Source organism: Nicotiana tabacum, chromosome 23, assembly GCF_000715075.1.
Source record: "Nicotiana tabacum cultivar K326 chromosome 23, ASM71507v2, whole genome shotgun sequence".
Taxonomy (NCBI): Eukaryota; Viridiplantae; Streptophyta; class Magnoliopsida; order Solanales; family Solanaceae; genus Nicotiana; species Nicotiana tabacum.
Genome location: NC_134102.1, coordinates 106,564,231 through 106,586,350, shown reverse-complemented (window position 1 = coordinate 106,586,350; position 22,120 = coordinate 106,564,231). Strand labels below are relative to the sequence as shown.

The 22,120-nt window shown below is 36.3% G+C and overlaps 2 protein-coding genes across 2 annotated transcripts; both read left to right on the top strand.

The window, feature by feature from the left end:
- Positions 1-2,594: 2,594 nt before the first annotated feature.
- On the top strand, positions 2,595-4,163 carry LOC107807399 (EG45-like domain containing protein). Its single transcript, XM_016631755.2, has 3 exons — positions 2,595-2,731; positions 3,377-3,659; positions 3,756-4,163. Exons 1-3 carry the CDS (start codon positions 2,617-2,619, stop codon positions 3,760-3,762), a joined length of 405 nt encoding a protein of 134 aa, XP_016487241.1. The 5' UTR covers positions 2,595-2,616; the 3' UTR covers positions 3,763-4,163.
- Positions 4,164-14,082: 9,919 nt separating this feature from the next.
- On the top strand, positions 14,083-14,661 carry LOC142177323 (putative mitochondrial protein AtMg00300). Its single transcript, XM_075245797.1, has one exon. It carries the CDS (start codon positions 14,083-14,085, stop codon positions 14,659-14,661), a length of 579 nt encoding a protein of 192 aa, XP_075101898.1.
- The last annotated feature ends 7,459 nt before the right edge of the window (positions 14,662-22,120 follow it).

Sequence of the window (22,120 nt, the reverse complement as noted above, 5' to 3'; positions counted from 1 at the left end):
AAACTTTCCTTGAATAATCATCAATGAAAGTTAATATATACCTGGCACCACCTTTTGATGGGGTACGTGAAGGACCCCAAAGATCTGAATGAATGTAATCCAAAGTACCTTTTGTTCTATGAATCGCTGGAGATTTGAAGCTGACTCTTTTTTGCTTCCCGAACACACAATGTTCACAGAACTCCATATTTCTAGTACTTTGGCCATATAAGAGACCTCTTTTACTGAGGATGGAAAGACTTTTTTCACTCATATGTCCCAATCGCATATGCCACAATTTGATGATGTCAGAATCTGATTTATCTGATATTGAAACTGCAGCAGCATCTGTAACAGTAGATCCCAAAAGAGTATATAACGTATCAGATCTGCGTGCTTTCATGATCATAAGAGCACCATGAGAAATTTGCAGAACTCCACCTTCACCTGTGTACTTACACCCAAGAGATTCTAGAGTGCCCCAAGAGATGAGATTTTTCTTCAAGTCAGGAACATGTCTAACATCGGTGAGAGTTCTCACCACACCATCGTGCATTTTAATTCGGACTGTACCTTTTTCAATAATTTTACAGGCAGCATTGTTGCCCATCAAGACAACTCCACCTCCAATAGATTCATATATGGTAAATAAATCCTGATTGGGACACATATGATAAGAACAACTCGAATCTAAAATCCACTCATTGTTAGATTTGAAACTATTATTAGTTGCTAAAAAAATAGTTCCCTCAGTCTCATCAGCAGCTACACTTGCTTCGGCAGTGTCAGTATTTTTATGCTCATTTTTCTTTTCTGTATGCTTTTCTTTGTTTTTCAATTTAATGCATTCAGAAATAATGTGACCTTTCTTATGACAATATTTGCACATGACATTTCTGTATCTGGATTTTGACCTTGATTTAGGTCTCTCACTATTTGAATCTTTCTTATTGGATCTAACTCTTATGAATAAGCCTTCCTCTTAGTTCCCACTAGTTTCCCCAGTAATATCTCTATCTATTTGTTCTTTTGATTTCAAAATAGATTTGATATCTTTATAAGAGATATTATCCTTTCCATAAAGTATAGTATCTCTTATATGTTTAAACGACTGGGGTAAGAAAACAAGCAATAACACAGCTTGATCCTCATCTTTGATTTCAGCATCTATGTTACTTAAATCCATAAGAAGAGAATCAAAAGTATCAAGATGAGTAAGTATAGAGGTACCTTCAGCCATACGAAAAGTGTAGAGTTTTTGCTTTAGGTAAAGCCTGTTTTTTACTGTTCTTTTCATATATAGGGTTTTAAGCTTTTTTCATATGCCTTTGGATGAGCTTTCTGCTGCAACTTCACGCAAAACCTCATTTGAAAGATTTAAAATAATACCTGCTTTTGCCTTTTTGTCTATGACGGCAAACTCCTCGTCCGTCATTTTATTAGGTATCTTCTCCTTTCCTTGCACTGCCAAATCTAAATCATCCTGAATTAGGATAGCTTCCATCTTTAATTGCCACATTCCGAAATTTGCACTTCGGTCAAATTTCTCAATATAAGACTTTGTTAGAGTCATTTTGGCTATTTAAAATAACCCGGTTAGATCTGGCTCTGATACCAATTTGTTAGGATCGAAAATTCGGATAGTACGGAATTTAGCCAAACAACGGTATAATGACAATAACAAAGACAATAGAAATTGATAATAACGGCAATTAAAGAATATAAAGAAGACACAAATTTAACGTGGTTCGGTCAAGGTGACCTACGTCCACAAGGGGAGATGAGCAATTTTACTATACCAACAAGAGTACAAAAGAGAGTACAAAATTAGAGTAAATACTCTAATTAATCCCAAATACCCCAAGAGAATAACCTTATAAGATCACTCCAAAGAAAGGGTCCACACAAGTGTTTCCCAACACTCACTCTCTTACAAAATACTCTATAATGAAATAAAGGAGGAGAAAGAAAGACAAGAGTGAAAAGCTCTTGAATTGGTGTGTTTGCAAATGAGGAGAAACTCCTCTATTTATAGCAAGAAATCCTTGGCCTAATAATGAATATTATGTCATGGCAAATGTCATGATCCACAAATTTATTATAATGAATATTATGTCATGGCAAATATCATGAAAATTTAGCCATATTACGGGCATATTCATATACAAGTCAAATCTCAGTGAACCAGTATGAAACTGAATATGAAAAATTTAGTGGAGTTCTGACTACTGCTACTAAATATTAATATGTGGTCCAAATTTGAGTAGAGCAAAATAGGTTTTTCGCCCAGTATTTACATTATATTAAGTAACTTAATTTTAGGGGTCATAATTGAAGTAGGTGGAATTTAATAATTTATACATGTCTGATTTTTTTCATACACATAATTATAGAAGATTATAAAGATTATCCAAATAATATAATCTAAGTCAAAATGTGCACATGAATGAATTCTCTTTCATACTATTATATTTTTTTTAATCATATTCTTACCCTTTTAATTTGTTGTGGTAGTTATGGCGCTATTCAGTGGGAAAGGAAGGAGAGGTGAACATTTAACTCAACTACTATAAATTGGCACCATTAGCAGACCAAACGTACGAAAATCTCTTGCTGACGTCTTGAAAATTCTCAAACATGGGTGTCCATATCATGAGAATAAAAATAGCTCTCGTGAGCTTATTTTTACTTGAAACTAGTATAGTTTTTGGGGATATAGGCACTGCAACATCTTACAATCCTCCTTATACACGTAAGTCCTTTTAACTTCTAACATAATTATGAACTCCGGTGCAAGTTTTTATCCTACACAGGATAAGGTGAGATAAGGTGTCAGATTAAATTTATATCATATTTGATTGAGGTATAAATACCGGGATAAATGGGCATCGGAGTTCATAATTATAGGATATCCCATCTTATCTCGCTTTATCTCATCAAACTTGGGATTATATTATCATTAATCCAGGAATTATGATAGCAGGATTATCATCCCTAATTTAATCCGCGACAAACGACCCCTAAAGTAATTGGTGGGATGAATCCCTCTCTTTTCAAACCTTCCGGGGGAAATACATGGAATAGTTTTTATATATTCATACGATTTCTCTGTTCTCGAAAGTAACTTCTTTCGTTAATATTATCAATCAGAAACTATTATGTTCATTATTCTTCATATCCAAGTCCGTTGGATAAAATGCATCAAGTTTCGAACTCGAGAGCCCTTACTAGTGGGGCCATAAAATTATACCATATAGCTAGATATATTTTTTTTATATATATATATACATATTTTATATGTTGAATCCTCTTGAGTTGTCCGTGTATTTACTTCTTTACATTTTAACTTTCCTTAGTGAAAATTGTAGCTCGTGCTTACGCCCTTTCTTCTTTGCAGCAACAAGATGCAATGGAAATAGAGGAGATCAATTTCCGGCAGGGAATTTGTTTGTAGCAGTAAGTGAAGGGTTGTGGGATAATGGGGCGGCGTGCGGGCGGCGTTACAGATTGAGATGCATGAGTGGAAGTGGCCGTTGGCCGTGCAAGGGCGGCACGATTGACGTTAGGGTGGTGGATTACTGCCGCAAAAGGCCATGCCCTTCCACCATTGCCTTGTCCAGTGATGCTTTCTCTGAAATCTCTCGTTCTCCTAATGCTAAAATCAATATAGAATACATCCAGTATGTTCTCAGTATCTCATTATATAATCATTTTGTCTAATGTGCTTTGTTTAATTTTTGATCTTTTTTCTGAACATGGTCATGGTTGCTTTGTAGGATTTAGTACGAAGAATTACAGCGGCTATTTATTCCCAAACTTTGACAAGATTTTGCAGTTAGTTTTCAACAAACTGATGTATAGAAGAGAGGCTAAAAAGGTGGACAAGTGGAGCTGTAATGGAAAAGTCATGTGTACTAGTTGGTAATGGTTGAAGATAGGAGTGGGAAATTTGATACTTAATTCTTCCATTGTGTATTAATTTTCACCTTTGTTTTTTCATACTTTTTTTTTATAGAAAGAAGTGGGATTCTTTTGTGTATTTTTGGACATTGTCCTTTGTCGACAGTGGCGGAGTGACCCGCTTCGTTAAAAAATAATATTGTGTATATGTATAAATTAGGATTAAAGTTGCGTAAATTTTGTATAAATATTTTATTTGAATCCACTTGACAATTACTATTTTACGACTAAAGTTATGTATTTCTAACATTGAACCCCGCTTGCACAAAATTCTGGGTCCGCCACTGTTTGCCGAAGCATAAAATGTTCATATCTTGTACGACTTAGTCCCATTCCGATTTACATGATACTATCTTCATTTTGGAACGTTCTCTATATATATATATATATAATAAATAAAAATCAGTAACTTATGATTATTTGTAGTAATACTGTACATGGTTGGAAGGAGCATGGGTTCACGCGCACCATGCTCCTCCATATAGATCCGCAAGTACGTGACGGATCAATTTTGGTATATTCCGACTTCATACACACTTATTTACGTCACCTAAATTGTGAATATAAGGTATTAATATTTGAGTGAATATGTTGATTTTTTATTTTTGACTGTGTTCAGTTATGTGAGAAGTAGTATTTGTTGGAAGTTATAATGCAAAGTCACAGATTCGTTGTAAGTCCCTTTTTCTCTTATTTCTTTGTTTCACGTGAAAGGCAAAAGTCTCATATGGATTAGGAAGAGCTCTTCTTTTCTATTTATAAATTGAATTACCCTTTACTGAGCCAAAATCTAGTAAGAGGGAGTGGTCTCGTCCACGTGCAAAAGTAGGTGTGAAGTTAATCCAAAAAAATTGAATTAAAATGTCAGCACTATAGAGCAAGTCATGATGTAATTTAGAATTTCCCCTGGATGAAGCACTTCACAGGTTTGGGCTCCAAATGAACCCCAATTGCTCCTGCTGCAGGATTGCAAGGGACGAAACTTTTGACCTTGTTTTTGCCAATTGTGAGCTGAATCTTGAGAACCATTGCAGGTCCTTTAGGGATAATATATATCCAGTGCTCACACTCACACTATGAGACACATGCTTTGATGCTTATCACTTGGAACAAACAGGATCTTAATGCTGTACACAGATTGCTTTTACAAATCACTCCTAGTCCTAGCATTGTATGCTGGAATTATGGAAAGCTAGGTGTGCTTGAAGATACTTCGCCTGCTAGAATTTGTCACAGATATTTTTTCCAGACAAAGATATCCGATCCGTTGGTGGTAAAAAGTTCAACAGAATGGAGAATCATTGAGATTGGAATATGGTTTGCAGCAAATGTAAGAAAGGAGAAATCCTTTCAAGTAATCAGAAGGTAGCATGTTTTCCCCATGCTTTGGTTTTTTCTATAGTTGGATAGACTAGATTTGCGGGAGGTAAGGTTTTATGTCCCCTCATTACTTATAGTACTAATCTTAATAAACAAATAAGGTAGAAGTTTATGCCAAACCCTCCGCTACCATAGGAGATGAAAGCATGGGTGGATGGATTGAATAATAAAAGAAACCAGCTATATATGTTCGACCACTTCAGAATCAGCACCATTCCAGGCGGATGCGGTATAGTCTCGATAGGTTAAACTCAACCTAGTATTTTAGACGGAACATAATTATATATAAAAAAAAATATAGTATAATTTTAAATGAGCTATTGTACCTAATCTTTAACCCATAATTGCACAAGTGATGAATTAAGTGATGAGAACATAAATAGTAAACTCTTCAAATTTAAATCTTGAACTCAATACTGAACTCCATAAATCTGAAATAAGGCCAGATGGTACTGTAGACTTGCCTCTGGACTTGCAAAACGACAAAAATGATGATTTTCGTGAATCAAAGTTTCATTAGTAGTGTGGCTTAATGCTGGAGTCCAAGAAGTGAGTTTTAATTAGGATAAAACATATGTAAATTATCCTAAGCATCATTATCATTATATTTACGCACGCATATATGCTTCACTTAGCAGCCATCAACATACAATGGATGTTCATTAATCTCGATTCTTATCGAGCAGCCACAAAAATACAAAGTCACCAACTCGTGATCAAAGACAAGAATTAAAGTAATCTTATCTATTTAAGGTTAGTGCTCAATTGAATGATCATTCTTATCACGGGGCCTGTCCATTAATTATTTACATCCTCTTTTGGTACATGTCCAAGGGGTAAGAAGGATGTAAAAGAGTTGACCTCTCTGATGCTAGCTACTGTTTAAAGTGGAGAGTATTTTATGTGTCAACTTCTTGTAGTCTTCATCCGAAAAAGGAATTAAAAAAAACCATCATTTACCTATAGAAAAAAGATTTGGGACATTATTTTATAATTACTTTTATATATCATCAAAAAGTTCACTTTTTCAGTGGGTGCACTAGAGCGCCTCCATCATTTTCCTTGAGGATCCAAAACTCGATCGATGGTAGTTGTTTATGTGGATAAATGTGGTTACATCAGTTTCAACTAATGCTAAAAGGTAGTTCTATTTCAAAAGAAAGATACATCGAAATAAATAGAAGATCTATGTCACTCACATGATATCATCTCCACATGTAAAGCCTCAAAGGAGTATTATATAAAGACTTATATCTTACTTTTTCTTCTTTGGGAAATTAAGAGGTGGAATCAAGATTTAAAATTTATGATTTAGAATTTTAGTCATTTTAAGTTATTAAGTTTTAAATTAATATTTTATACATATTAAATAAATTTCTTAAAATAAATATATAGAGTTCGAACCAAAATTACTAGATTCGACCGAACTCGCTCCCGACACTATAGCTTCGCCCCTAACTATGCTTCAATCCCTAACTCAAGTTGAGATTTAAAGGAGGAAAGATTGATGGAAACCTAAATGTTGTTTTACTGAAGAGATAGACATTGGCTGAACCGCCCTCTTGCAGTTGCAAAAAGGTTATGAAATCTGAATCAGTCTCCGCAAGTTTAGTGAGGTTTAAGCATGCGGATGAAAAATGATTATACAGTAATTAAGGCGGCGTTACTATGACGAATTAATGATCATTTTCTTGTTATATATCAAGAGAGTATTACTATTAAAATTAAATATTTATTTGGATGGATATACCAAACTTTATAATTCAACGACAAAAGTTATAAATTAAAGTAAGAATATATATCATGAATTATCATAGTTAAATAATAGAAATTTATTCGTGATATATAGATATATATTATATTCATTTGTTTGGTGCAAATATCATATACAAGTAAGTTTTCCGTCGCTGCTAGCTCCTTTTTTATTTTTTTATTAGTGTCTTATTACTAGATAGACTCTTTCAAAATGCATAATTATCTAAGTTTTTCTTTGTTTTCTCCAAATACTCATGTATGTGATTTTCTTACTTCTACTTGACTTGCTCACCTTGTGAATAACTAGTTGTATAAGCTTGTTTGGACCAAACGTTCGAGAACTTAGAAGTGCTTGTTAATGATACTATGTAGTTAATCAGATAAAATATGGACATACTTCTCATAATACATTCAGGGATAACTTGAATTAACAAGATAACAGTATGTACACATCGGATCAATATAAAAGATTCTGCCTCTTTTACGATCAAGTTTTATTTAGTTCGCTTATCACGTTTAAACAAAGCTTGGATAGATTAATTTACAACTGAGGGGAAAAAAAGGAGGAGCTACCACTTTCTGTTCTAATGTGAAAAACATTAGTCAATGTATTAAGAAAGGAAGATCTCAAATGTGGTCATTAAGAATGAGGACAAAGAAATTCTCCACCATGCGAGTTTGATAACACAAATAACCTACATCAGATATCTACCTATTACTAAACGAATTCATGCATATTAAGTCTGTCATGTTTCTTAAAATTTTTACTTTATTTTTTTGATAAAAACTAAAGCAATTAACAAAGACGAAGTAAGAACTGGATTGGCTTAATTTTCTTCACGTGATTAATTTATTAAATTTTCTATTTTTGTCATGAAATACTTTTGCGAAAGAATCTGAATATTCAATTCAAAACTTCAATGCAAGGGTAAAGTGATCCTGCATAATTCAATTCTTGCTCCGTTTGAGAACATTAATAAAGCGAGATCACGCTCAAGTGAAGAGTCGGGAGCGCCTTGATACTTAGTTGAGGCGAAGCCCAAAGCGATAAAACATGAGGAGAGAAATTGATTATGCAAACAGGCTCATTAAAATTTGGGTATTAATATCATGCGAAAGAATTTGAGTATCCAACGCAAAACCTTAAGGTAATATGGATAAAGTAGCCTTAGGATATTATAAACAACAACAATAAACAATCCAGTAAAATCTCACTAATGGGGTCTGGAGAGGGTAGTGTGTACGCAGACTTTACCCCTGACCCGAAGGAGTAGAGAGATTGTTTCCGAAAGACTCTCGGCTCAAAAAAATAAAAAGATAAAAGGACAAAAAGGAGACAATATTAGTATCACAACATCAATCATAGGAAAAATAGGAACACTATGAAATCCAGAAGAAAGATGCAAAGCAAACGAGATAATATTAGTATCACCACAACAATCATAAGAAAAATAAGAATACCGTGAAATCTAGAAGAAAGATGCAAAGCAAAACTCTATGGGTTTACCATAGAATTTTTATTAACACTTTTCTATTAACGTCTTTAGGGCATTATAAACGTCTTTCTAAATTCTTACGCAACCAATGAATGACAAGTACATTTCTATTAACACTTTTATACTCACTAGATAACCAACAATTTTTAGGAACATAAAGTTAAAACTATTCCAAAATTCTATGGGTTTACCTTATATACATACAAATAATTTTTACACTGAAATATAAGTGGAACTAATAATGTTGAAATAAGACGTGTAATTTATTAAAATATGTTAAATTAAGATATTGTACCTTATAGGTTAACTCCAAATTTATTGCCTCATTTGTGTGGGTGATTGAATATGGAACAAGAAAGTGACACAAACAAAGCGTCCGTCTTGCTACATTTAACACGTGTTCTTATAGAGTGCACTAATTGTACATGAGACGACATCACAAAAACGACTTCTTATTGACTGAATGCTGTGCTCATCTATTTAAAAAAATTACTCCCAGAGAGAGAGTCGTCATATTTATTTCCTTAAATTAAGAAACGTGATAGAGTTTACTACTACAATTATAGATTTTAAGAAACAACTCAACTAGTGTACCACTTTCTTGAAAAGATAAGAGAATATATATGCTAGCCTTTGACTCTTTTGTTCTCATCAATCAACTATAAATAGTTTGCAGTAGACCAAACAACACACATTATTAAACACTTCATATGTTGTTTTTGTACTCTATCGACAACCAAATTAACATGGGTCGATTTGTCATATGTGTTATTGTCTTAAGTTTATTTTGGATTAATGAAGTAAGCTTAGTCGTCCTCGGAGATATTGGCACTGCTACTTCTTATAATCCCCCTTATACTCGTGAGTAATCAATCCTTCTTTTTCCCTCCCTTATTAATTATGCATGGGGTTGATTTAATTGCAACATGCACTAAGCATTTTTTTCTTATTCCATTTTTAAAACGGCGTAGCCACTAAGTGCGGCGGCAATCGGGGGGATCAGTTCCCGTCGGGGAATCTGTTCGTGGCGGTGAGCGAAGGGCTGTGGGACAACGGAGCCGCCTGTGGCCGCCGTTACAGGCTGAGATGCTTGAGTGGAAACAATAGGCCATGCAAAGAAGGAACTATTGACGTAAGAGTTGTGGACCATTGCACCAAAAGGCCATGTCCTTCTACTATTGTTTTGTCCAGTGATGCCTTTGCTGAAATCTCCCATTCCCAAAATGCCAAAATCAACATTGAATATGTCCAGTACTTCTTCTTTCATCCTTCCTTTTCTTTTTGGATTTTAACATTATATTATAGTAACATTTCGATTTCATCTTTTCTATAGCTTGTTATATTTTATTTTATTAATTTTTGTTATTTATCTTTTCAGGATTTGACGAGAAACAAATTAAGTGAAGCTTAGGAATATGAAATTGTCTTCCGGCAAAAGAAGCTATGATATATAATATAAGTACTAGTTCAACAATACCCCCAACTTCTTTTTAGCAGTTAAAAGGAGATAATTGAGATATCTTTGATGTATTTTAAACACCTTTTTGAGCAACATATTGTTGCTCCCAGATACAAAAGTGATAGTATATAACATCAACTTATCAAGTATCATTACTAAAGACATTTGTTGTTGTCAAATTATTTATTCAAGCAATTTTTAAATTGTTGTTCGTAACTAATTATAGTACTACGCAAAATATGAAATAAACAATTAATTAAGACACACAATAATGGGAGGACAGAGATATATAATTGTAAGTGCCAGAACATCAGTCTGTCTTTGCAATCCCACGTGCAACAAAGTAAAGTATCTATAAAAATTTTGGTCCTGGTAAATTTGGGATTTGCTTGCACAGTTGCACTGAAAGATCCCCTCTGCCATCCTAAGAAACAATAAAACACAACCACAACGACTATATCTTAATCCTAATTGTTCAATTTGAACCCGTTGCTTTTCCTTTTTCAACGACTTGGGGTTTCTAACACTAAAAGTTCTCTATTTCAACTTATATAAACATCTGTAAGCAAACTAAAAAAACTCCTGGCAAACACAAACTGAAGAAACGAAGAAATTTGTGGGGAAAATCTAATAGTAAAGTATAATAATCTTTCAAGCACTTTAAACTAGACATGACCAAGTACACTAACCAAGCAAGTCTAAATCTGCAAGAGAGTATGTAGTGAACTGAATGCTCATTTTGGAAACTGAGAAACTTAAATGGTTTAATCTTTAAGCATGAAATATGAATGTCTGCTCATCAAGATGAGATAACTTGAAATGCCCCTGATGATCATATCCCTTGGTGCACAATTACACTGGTAGCCACCGAGAAAGTTCTAGTCCTAATAATCTGCGGACAATTCTATATAAGGCCACAATAGCAAAAACATCAACTGTATGGAAAAAACAGCAAGAATTTTAAGTTGTGGATTCATTGTGCGCAACTTATAGCCCTAGAGAAAATCGGTTGCTACAACTTTTAGAGAGTTACCAATTTATGAAGCATTCCAACACAAAACAAACAGATGGGAAGTATAGATGACTCAACAAAACAAGTTTGTAATTGATAAGTTAAGGGATTATGGTTTTGATGATTTGACAAGCTTTGTTGAGGAACCAGATAGGAACCTGATGCATTTAGTTCCTTTACACCTGTTATGATATGATTTGTTGACTGGCCAAACGTCCTCGAGAAACCAGATAGGGAAACAGACATGATCAGTTCCTCAGATGTCGTACAGTCAACTCAACATTTGTAAAAGTTATTTCACTGTACCGACTGGCAACAGTGCAGCAGCACAGCCACTGCTGGTAGAGGCCAAACCAAAAGATGTAATGTTCCTATCGTTTCACACATGCTCTCTCGTATATAAGCAATATTATACAAGGGTTGACCTAACACTTGATAATCTGAAAAACCTATCATCTTAAATGCTAGCTGCCACTGTTTCCTTCAGGTGCACTCAAGAACAAAGCTGCTACAAACCAAGGACCAGATCCCAACAGTAAAGATGTCTTGAGTCCTTATGTTTGTTGAGTCTTTATCTTTTGTTCTTTACTTGTAAACCTACACGACTTTTTAGAAGTATTTTATAGGACATAATTTAACCATTATTATTTTGGTTGTTTAAGTAGAGTTAGTCAAGAGTGTTGCTTTGTAATAGAGTTATTGTAAAGGGCTTACAATAGAGTTATTGTAAGGGATGAGGGATTAATAGTTTAATTCCTAAATTGCAATAAATTATAATCTGAAGTTTGCTCAGTTTAGTGGAGTTGAAATCCTATTGGGGTAGTTCGTGATTTTTAATCCTTTGAGCAGGGAGTTTTTCATGTAAATATTGCGTGTTCTTTACTTACTGTTTGTTTACTGTGAGAACTGATAGAGATTTTGGTTCTCTATACTGTTTGGTGGATCTTTAATTTTTATCAATTGGTATAAGAGCGGGTTCTTTCTAAAAATTTAACACCTAGAAAGGATCTTCATCATGGTTGTTCCACCAACCATCGAGAAAGGACAATCGACCACAAGACCTCCAAGATTCAATGGCAAGTACTATGCATGGTGGAAAACGAGAATACATGACTTCATCATGGCTGAGGACTATGAGTTGTGGGATATGATTTGTGTTGGTCCTTTTGTTCCCATGAAAGTTGTTAGAGAGGGAACAAGGACTGTCCCAAAGACGAGAAAGAAATATAATGATGTTGATAGAAAAGCTGTTGAAAAGTACTTCAAGGCAAAGAATATTCTTGTTTGTGGTATTGGACCAGATGAATACAATCGCGTCTCAACATATGAGTTTGGGAAGCTCTCAAAACTGTCCATGAGGGAACTACTCAGGTTAAGTAGTCCAAAATAGATATGCTTACCACTGAGTATGAGCTTTTCAAAATGAAGGAGGATGAGTCCATTCAAGATACGTACACACGCGTCACCTCCATTATCAATGAGCTACATTCGCTTGGAGAATTCATCCCAACAAACAAGTTGATCCGGAAGATACTCGGTGTTCTACCAGGTTCCTGGGAAAGTAAAGTGAATGTCATCACTGAAGTCAAGGACCTGTAGAAGCTGACCATTGATGAACTAATTGGAAATCCCAAAACTTATGAGATGGAGAGAAAAAAGGATCTTAAAGAAGAAAGCCCAAGAAGGAGAAAAACTTGATCCTCAAAGCTGCCGACAGTGACTCAAGCAGTGATGAGTCTGACATGGCTTATCTTACTTGAAGATTTCAAAAGATGGTTTGAAGAAATGGTATAATTCCCAAGAGAGGAAGTTCAAGCAGGAACTTCAAAGGAAATGATTGTTGTCATAAGTGTGGAAAGTCCGAAAACTCCATTAAAGAATATCCACTCCAAAAGTAAGATCATTATAAAAACAACACTGACAAAGTCAAGAGGAACCTAGTCCCTAACAGAAGGTTCAAAAGAAGAGATGTTGCTGACAATATGGTGAAGCAAGCACTGGTTGCTTGGGGAGATTTCTCTAGTGAATCTGAAGGTGAAGATGACCAAGAAGATATATGCATGATGGTTGTTGAAAATGAATCCTCAAAATATAATTCTAAATTTGCACTCATGGCAAAATCTGGTGATGATGAGGACAAGGGGGAAGATGAGGTAAATTTTCTTGATGTTCAAAGAAACTTGAAAACATACTTTTAAAAAATTGATGTCATTAGCAAATGTATTGATTTATACCTATCACAGTCTTGTCAGTGAGAAAAATTACTTAACTGAAGAAATTGGCAATGTAGAACAAGAGAGGGGTGATATGGTGGTTGTAATTGCATATATGAAGGAACAAGTGGAATAAATAACTAGATATAATACCTTGTTAAAAATCAAATGGAAAAATGGATGAACACACCTAAAGAAAAAGAAGTGGCTAGTAAGACTCAACTTGAGCTTGAGAGTGAGCTTAAGAAAGTTAAAACAAGTCTTGCTGCTGAGCTTGAAAAGAATAGACAACTATAGGAGGATCTGAAAAGGGTTAAAAATGATCTTGATAAGTCACTTAAATGTACATGGTCCTCTGATATAATAACGTCTATGTACAAGAGTAATGGTGAAAACAATCAAGGAATCGGGCTCCAAAAGGCTAAAACTCCCTACAATCCTCGTAGTAAGTATGTAATTGTAGTTGATAATTGACTTTGTACTCATTTTGGTCAAATTGGTCATTACAAGAATTCTTGTAAAGCTAAAATTCAATTTTTGTAGAAAAATAAAGTTTTGTTGAAAAGAGGCCTACTGTCTGGAAACCTGATTTCCTTAAAGGAAAATATGTGTTGCCTGCATGGGCAAAAAGGAGTTTGATTCACCCATTCCATCATTATAAGGGACCCAAGTTAGCGGGTTCCTAAGTCTAGTCAGTGATCTTGTATGCAGGCTGAAGTGAGAGAAAATAGTCAAAAATGGTACATGGACAATGGACATATATGACTGAAATAATGGATGATTTTCTCTCACTCAAGGCCTTCCAAGGTGGGAATATGTCCTTTGGAAATGACAAGAAGGGCTATATTCGTGGTGTTGGCAAAATTGCAAATACTCTCCCATGCAATTGAAAATGTGTACTACGTGAATGGTTTGAAATATAACCTGTTGAGCGTGTCCCAAATTTGTGACAAAGGAAATGAAGTGAAGTTCATGTCAAAATCTTGTACTGTCACCAATCTCAAAACTGGTGAATTGGTATTAATAGCAAAAAGGTTCAAGAACATCTATGTTGCAGATTTTAACTCACTGAATGGTGGTGATCTCACATGCCTAAATGTCATTAATGATGATGCTGAGTTATGGTACAGACGACTGGGGCATGCAAGCTTTACTTTGTTTAAAAAGTTGATCAAGAAGGACGTGGTTCATGGGCTGCCCAAGTCAAAGTTCAAGGATCACAAGGTGTGTGATGCTTGTGCAAAAGGGAAGCAGGTCAGGTCCTCGTTTAAACCAAAGAAGGAAGTAAGTACATCAAGACCACTAGATTTTATTCATATGGATCTTTGTGGATCTATGAGGATACCTAGCAAAGGAGGAAAGAAGTACATCTTTGTGATTGTGGACGACTATTCTAGATTCACATGAACATTGTTTCTGAGGACCAAAAATGAAACCTTTCTAGTATTTGTTGCATTTGTGGAGTAGATTCAAGTGAAGATGGGATATCATGTTGTGAGTATCAAATCCGATCATGGCACTGAATTTGACAATGCTAAGTTTAATGAACTTTGTGCTAAAAATGGTATAAGTCATACTTTTTCTGCTCCTAGAACACCCCAACAAAATGGTGTTGTGGAGAGGAAAAACAAGACTCTTGATGATATGGCTAGAACAATGTTGATCGACAGTGGCGTGCCTAAGCGTTTTTGGGCTAAAGCAGTCATTATTGCATGTTACCTGATTAACATGTGGATGATCAGGTCCCTGCTTGGCAAGACTCCCGATGAACTGCTCAATGGGAGAAAAGCCAAGATATCTTACCTAAGAGCTTTTGGATGCAAATGATTTGTTCTCAACAATGGTAAGGAAGCTTTGAGAGAATTTGATGCTAAAAGTTATAAGGGTATTTTTCTTGGCTACTCCTCTCAAAGTAAGGCATACAAAGTCTACAATAAAATGACCAAATATGTAGAAGAAAATGTGTATGTGATCTTTGATGAATCCCACGAATCAAGTGGGAAAGGGTCAAATAATAAAGAAAATAAAGATGGAGACTTCTCAAAAGTTCCAGGAGAAGCCATATATATTGTCAATGGAAAGATTGATTTGATGAGTCAAGTTAAGCAAAGTGATGAAGAAGATGCAGCAGAACCTCCATCAGAGACCGAGGAACCTGGTCCCTCTATCACCTCGACTGAAGCTGAACATAGGGTTGCTGATGTTGTATCAGGTACTCCTGATGCAGGACAAAGGAGTGAAAGTCATACTTCGGTTGATGTTAATGATGGTTCAAATATGGAGGAACCTGGTCCCTCAAATTCTGAAGTTTAAGTATCTAATTGGAAGCACAGAAGTTCACATCCCCTTCAAAATGTGATCACACCTTTATATTCTAGTATTCAAACTAGATCTAAGGCAAGAAATATGTTTGCTTTCTCAGCATTCTTGTCTCAAATTGAGCCTAAAAACATCAAGGAAGCATTAAAAGATGCTGACTGGATTGTTGCTATGCAAGAGAGCTCCATCAGTTTGAAAGAAACAAAGTGTAGCACCTGGTTCCTCGACCTTCAGACAGAACAATGATTAGAACCAGGTGGGTGTTCAGAAATAAGCTTGATGAGTTTGGAAATACAACAAGAAATAAAGCTAGGTTGGTGGTCCAGGGATATAATCAAGAAGAAAGGATTGACTATAATGAAACAGTTACTCCTACTGCTCGGATGAAAGCCATCCGAATTCTCGTAGCTTTTGCATCTCATATGGAATTCAAAATGTTCCAAATGGATGTTAAAAGTGCATTTTTGAATTGATATTTGAAGGAGGAAGCATTTGTCGGACAACCTCCTGGATTTGAGTGTCTTGAGCACCCTAAGCATGTCTTCAAGCTTGAGAAGGCTCTATATGGTTGGAAGCAAGCTCCTCAAACTTGGTATGAAAGATTGTCGAAATTCCTTGTTGAGAATGACTTCACTAGAGGAAAAATTGATAATACTCTATTTCGGAAGAAAAGAGGGAGAAATCTGTTGATAGTGCAAGTCTATGTAGATGATATCATCTTTGGTGCAACAAATGATTCCCTTTGTGAGGAGTTTGCAAAGCTCATGGGAAGTGAATTCAAGACGAGTATGATGGGTGAGCTAAGCTTTTTCCTTAGGTTGCAAGTGAAACAAACATCAAAAGGAACCATGATAAGTCAACAGAAGTACATCAACGAGCTGCTGAAAAGATTTGAGATGAAAATTCTAAGGCCATTGATACTCTTGTTGCCACTTCTACTTGATTAGACATGGACGAACCTGGTTCTCCTGTCAATGAAACTATGTATAAGGGTATCATTGGATCACTTTTGTACCTGACTGCTAGAAGGACTGATATTGTCTTTATTGTTGGGTTGTGTGCTAGGTTTCAATTAAGCCCAAGAGAATCTCATTTGAAGGCTGCCAAATATTTTTTTGAGGTTTCTCAAGAGAACGCAGGACCTAGTTCTCTTTAATGCCTTAGGAGATAATTTTAACTTGATTGGATATGCTGATTATGCTAGAAATTTGGTGGATAGGAAAAGTACATCTCGAATGACACATTTTCTAGGGTCATGTTTGATCTCATGGGGTACAAAGAAATAAAACTTTGTAGCTCTTTCTAATACTAAAGCTGAGTATATAGCTGATGCCTCTTGTTGTGCACAACTGTTGTAGATCAAGTAACAACTTGAAGACTTTGGTGTATATACGGATTGTGTGCCATTACTGTATGATAACACAAGTGCTCTCAACATGGCAAAGAACCCGGTACAACACACGAGGACAAAGCACATTGATGTGAGACATCACTTCTTAAGGGACAATGTTGAAATTGGTCTTATCTGTATGAAGTTCTGCCAGACGGAGGACCATGTAGCAGATATCTTCACTAAGGCACTAAGCAGAGAACACTTTGGGAGAAATCTTCTGGAGCTAGGATTGATCAAGCTCAACTAAGGACCTGGTCTATCGATGATTGGCTATGTGAAGAAGGAAAGGTACAATGCTAAAAAGTGTTTCCTGGTAACATCTAACTCAACTTGATACTATTACAGGTAGACACGCATGGAAGATTCAAGACAAAACAAGTGACAAATGACATTGCACATATCTAGAAGTTTTTGCTCACATTTTCAAAAACTGTAAAGGAATCTGATTCCTATGACTCAAGTCAATAGTTCTTTTTACACTTATATCTATTTTAAACTACTAAGGTGCCATGTCATTAGTTTGTTCCCGCCTCTTCTAATTTCTTTTAAGCACAAACGTTACATCATTTCTAAACCAACCTATTGACCCCTTTCTCTCTCTCACACCCATTTGTAACCGCTGCCCTCTTTATTTTTATAAACCTAACTTTTTTCTCTCTCCTCATATCAAACCCCGAACATCCTCTCTCTTTGTCATCGAACCATCTTCTCTTGTCTGTTGCTAAGAAAATTCAACATGTCTTAACCATATTCTCAATCTCCAAAAATGCCTGAAGAAAACACAATCTCGTCTCCTTCTAAAATAATATCTCCATCTGGATCTGAGCCAAATGTTTCACCACCAAAAGCCCCAATTTTTAACGAAGCCAACCCCACTGTCACTCTTCCCAAATTATATGTCCTGGTCCCTAATAAAGTAGAAAAAGTCAAATTCCCCAAAAGTTTATCTCATCCCCTTCTCTTTCTGCTCCCACTGAAAAGGCTGACTCAGACCAAACAACGTCTACTTCTCAATTTCTCCAAACTACAGAAGAAATTGTGGAAGCCGATGAAGGTATCGAAGTGTCCAGTCAACACGCAGTGATATATGAAGCAAGGTTGGAGAAACAGATGGGTTCTAGTGTTGCTGAGGAACCACGTGTATCTGAGATTTCTGAGACACTCGTTGCTGAGGAAAACATTCTGAGTATTTTTATTATATCAGGTAACCCTCCATCTCTCTCCACTGATAAAGACGTAATATATACAGAGGTTGAAGGAAATCTGAGTGAACTAAACAAGGAGGGATCTACTATTCTTGAAGGGGAACTTGTCTTTATGGAGTGTTTGGTTTAGGGCTCATAGGCTAGTGGTAGTAGTGAAGGGGAAACTACTAAGTCAGGGGGAACATATAAGTCACGGGGAACAGGTGCTTGTGTGTACTATAGGGGAACCTACTGAGGGACCTCGTCCCTCTGCCCAAGGGAAGTCTACTGCTCCTACTTGGGATGAGACACCAGGTTCCACAAGGCCTAACCTGGACAATACTGACACACCCCAGTTTGATCCCCTCATTACTGTACCTCTAGAAATTGTGTACCCTAAGATAAAATATGATTCTGACAGTCATTCTCATGAGAGTGGTGATGATGATTCAGATAACTAAGCTGTGATAAGTTTCATAGATTCAAGGGGTGGTCTCAAGAAAAAGAAAGATATTATATCCAAGCGCCCTACTACTAGGGAGCAGAGCATGGCTGATTTCGATAATGCTCCGAAGGCAAATAAGGAAAAGAAAAAAAATAAGACTAGTGAAAAACAGGTTAGTCGATAAAGAGGAAGTGCCACCAACAGATGTGGTGGAGGTTGATGATGAGGAGCCTGTGAAGGAAACACCTCCTTTTGTTAGGAAAAATGCAAAGAAAAAAGTTTTTACTATGGGAAAGAAACTAGTGTATGAGAAAGAAATTTTTAGTGAAGTGGCTGATGAAGATGAGAAGGAAGAAGAAGTAGAGCAAGAAAAAAAGGAGAAGAAGCCTCTGAGAAAGAGGAAGAGTACTGGCGAGAAACATGGTTCCTCCAAAAGGGCAAGGGCGGAGTTGTCTAAATTTGAAAGAAAAGCCAACCTCAAAAATCAAAAAGTGTTGTGGGGTCGCTTTTGACCCTGAGATTATTGAACATGCAGGAATGAGACAGCTTGTGGAAATTGTGGAGTTCCAAAAGTGGAGCCATCTTTTTGAAACCCAAAGTCCAAAAGTGTATGAAGAAGAAGTGCAAAATTTCTATGTTGGGCCGTTTATGGTGGATGGGGCCACATTATGTCTGAAGATTAATGTGAAGGATTTTGTCTTAGATGAGAACACACTTGGAGAGATTCTTGAAGTGCCCACATATGGGATGAGACCAGTGGAGGGAACTGGTTCCCCTAATTTTAAGAAGCTGATTATCAAGAAGGAAGTGATTTTGTCCGGGGAAAAGGTGCACAAGAAAGCTCTCAAGCCAAAGTATCAGTTGTTGTTTGAGCTGGTGAACGAAGTGCTATTCCCTCAGGCTGAGAGGAAATCCATCACCTTCATTGCGGACATGGTTCTTCTCGAAGCATTGGAATCCTTCACTTCTATAAGCCTTCCTGGAATCATGATTGAACACATACTGAAGGTATCAGACATTATGTCACGACCCAAAATCCAACTAGTCGTGATGGCACCTAATCCAAACCATCAGGTAAGCCAATTAACAAATATCCAATTTAATGAGATTTATTAAGAAATGAAATGATAATACAACTGCTTTTATACAAGAATTTCCCAAGGACTGATAGTACAAATCATGAGCTTCTAAGAGTTAGATTTTTACAAAAAAAAAACTTAATCGAAATAAGTACAACATCTGTTTAAAATGTAAATGAACAAAATTTTGAATATAATGCTACCAAGGACAAGTGATAGCCATAACTAGAACGCATGTACATCTTCAACTCCAGCTCCCGTTGTAAACAGCAACATCAACATCCAATATCTACACGCAAGGTGCAGAAGTGTAGTATGAGTACAACCGACCCCATGAACTCAATAAGTAACAAACCTAACCTTAGGTGAAAAGTAGTGACGAGATGGGACAAGGGTCAGAGTCCAACTCCAATAACCAGCAACAGTTCATAACAATATAATAAAAGGGTACATAAAAATAACTCAGAGGTAAGATGCCCAACTCGTCCACAGTTATGGAAAAATAGACATGTTTTTCAAGTATAACAGTAAATCCCAAATCTTTCACCTAAAACCCCAAAAGCATATGAGTAAGTTTGAAAACTGTGATTTCTCCAAAAACCTTTCAACAATAAATAAGATGTTTCATTTTCAGATAGCATAAGGAAAATACATATTTATGCTTACATGTCAATATACAAGTGAAATCATGAACGTCACCAAAGCCGGGTAACAGAAGGGAATGCATCTCTATGCATGTGTCTCAAGTAAGCATGTCAAATGCAATGTATCTTAGTGATGAACTCATGTGCTCACACTCTCAGAGTACTCAATCTCACTATCTCGTATTTTCTCTCACCATGCCCAATACTCACCACACCCAGTCACTTAGCATTGTACAATACCTGCTACGGCATGCAACCCGATCCACAAATAGCCATAGGCCTATTGTGGTGTGCAACCCGATCCACAAATAGCCATAGGGCCTGTTGCGGCGTGCAACCCAATCCACATATATATAGCCATAAGGCTTGTTGCCACTCACACACACACACACACACACACACACACACACACACACACACACACACACACACACACACACACACACACACACACACACACACACACACACACACACACACACATATATATATATATATATATATATATATATATATATATATATATATATATATATATATATATATATATACACAATTCACTCATGCCTTAACTCACTCACCAATCTCTCCAGTCTCTCGGGCTTACAACGCTCATACTAAGCAGCCCTAATCAATGATACGAGATGTGACAATATACAATAACAGAGACTGAGATATGATGTGAAATGATGAATGCGACTGAGTACATAACTAAAATTAAGCAAATAACTCAACAACGAAGAACGACCGTTGTGGGTCCTAATAGTGCCAACATATAGTCTAAACATGATTTCTAGCATAAATTACAGCTCAAGTGCTCTAACACATAGTGTACAATAAAAATGTTCAGAAAGATGGCTACACAGTTCCATAGAATCGAGTAAATCACAATTCACACGGTGCACGCCCACACGCCCATCACCTAGCATGCGTATCACCTCAACATCAATTACATAACACGTAATTCGGTATTTCATACCCTCAGCACCAAGTTTAGAAGTGTTACTTACTTCGAACAAGCCAAATCCAATATCGAGCAAGACAAACAATGCTCCAAAAATGCCATATTGCGCGTACCGACCTCCGCACGACTCAAAACCAGCCAAAAGCAACTCAAATGCATCAAATGAAGCCTAAGGAAACAATTCCAAATGATAAAGGTCAAATCTTTAATCAAAAGTCCAAAGTCAACCAAAAAGTCAAACTCGGGTCCGCACCTCAAAACCCGATAAAACTCAAAATAATCTGATAACCCATTCAATTACGAGTCGAACCGTACTAGTTTCACTCAAATCCGACTCCGAATCAATGTTCAAAACTCAAAATTTCACTTTATAAAATTTTAGACAAAACCCTCAATTTCTCTTTTGAAATCATCAATCAATTGCCAAAAATGAAGATAGATTCGCGAAATATAATCAAAACCGAGTGTAAAATACATACCCAATCTACGTGATGAAAATTTCTTCAAACCTCGCCTCAATTTGAGCCCAAAATCTAAAAATATGATAAAAGAACCAAAAACCTCGATTTTGTAGCTTATGCCCAGCAAATCCCACATATGCGGTCACATTGTCGCATCTACAACCTCCGCTTCTGCGGAACAATTTTGATTTTGTGAAGCCTCTCTGAAAACCAGTCTTCCGCACCTGCGTGACTTTCCCCGCTTCTGCACATGCGCAGGTGCGGTTCAAAATCTCACTTTTGCGCTCAATCTCGCTTCTGCGCCCATGGACATCGTTTCTGTGCGACTGCAAATGCGCCTCAAGCTCCGCATCTGCGATGACTCTCAAACTCAGCTC

What these genes read in the sequence shown, in the direction of transcription:
- LOC107807399 (XM_016631755.2), top strand. Translation starts at nt 2,617, where the DNA reads ATGGGTGTCCATATCATGAGAATAAAAATAGCTCTCGTGAGCTTATTT. An exon ending in TTACAATCCTCCTTATACAC is followed by an intron (nt 2,732 to 3,376) that starts GTAAGTCCTTTT and finishes TCTTCTTTGCAG; the next exon opens with CAACAAGATGCAATGGAAAT.
- LOC142177323 (XM_075245797.1), top strand. Translation starts at nt 14,083, where the DNA reads ATGACAAGAAGGGCTATATTCGTGGTGTTGGCAAAATTGCAAATACTC.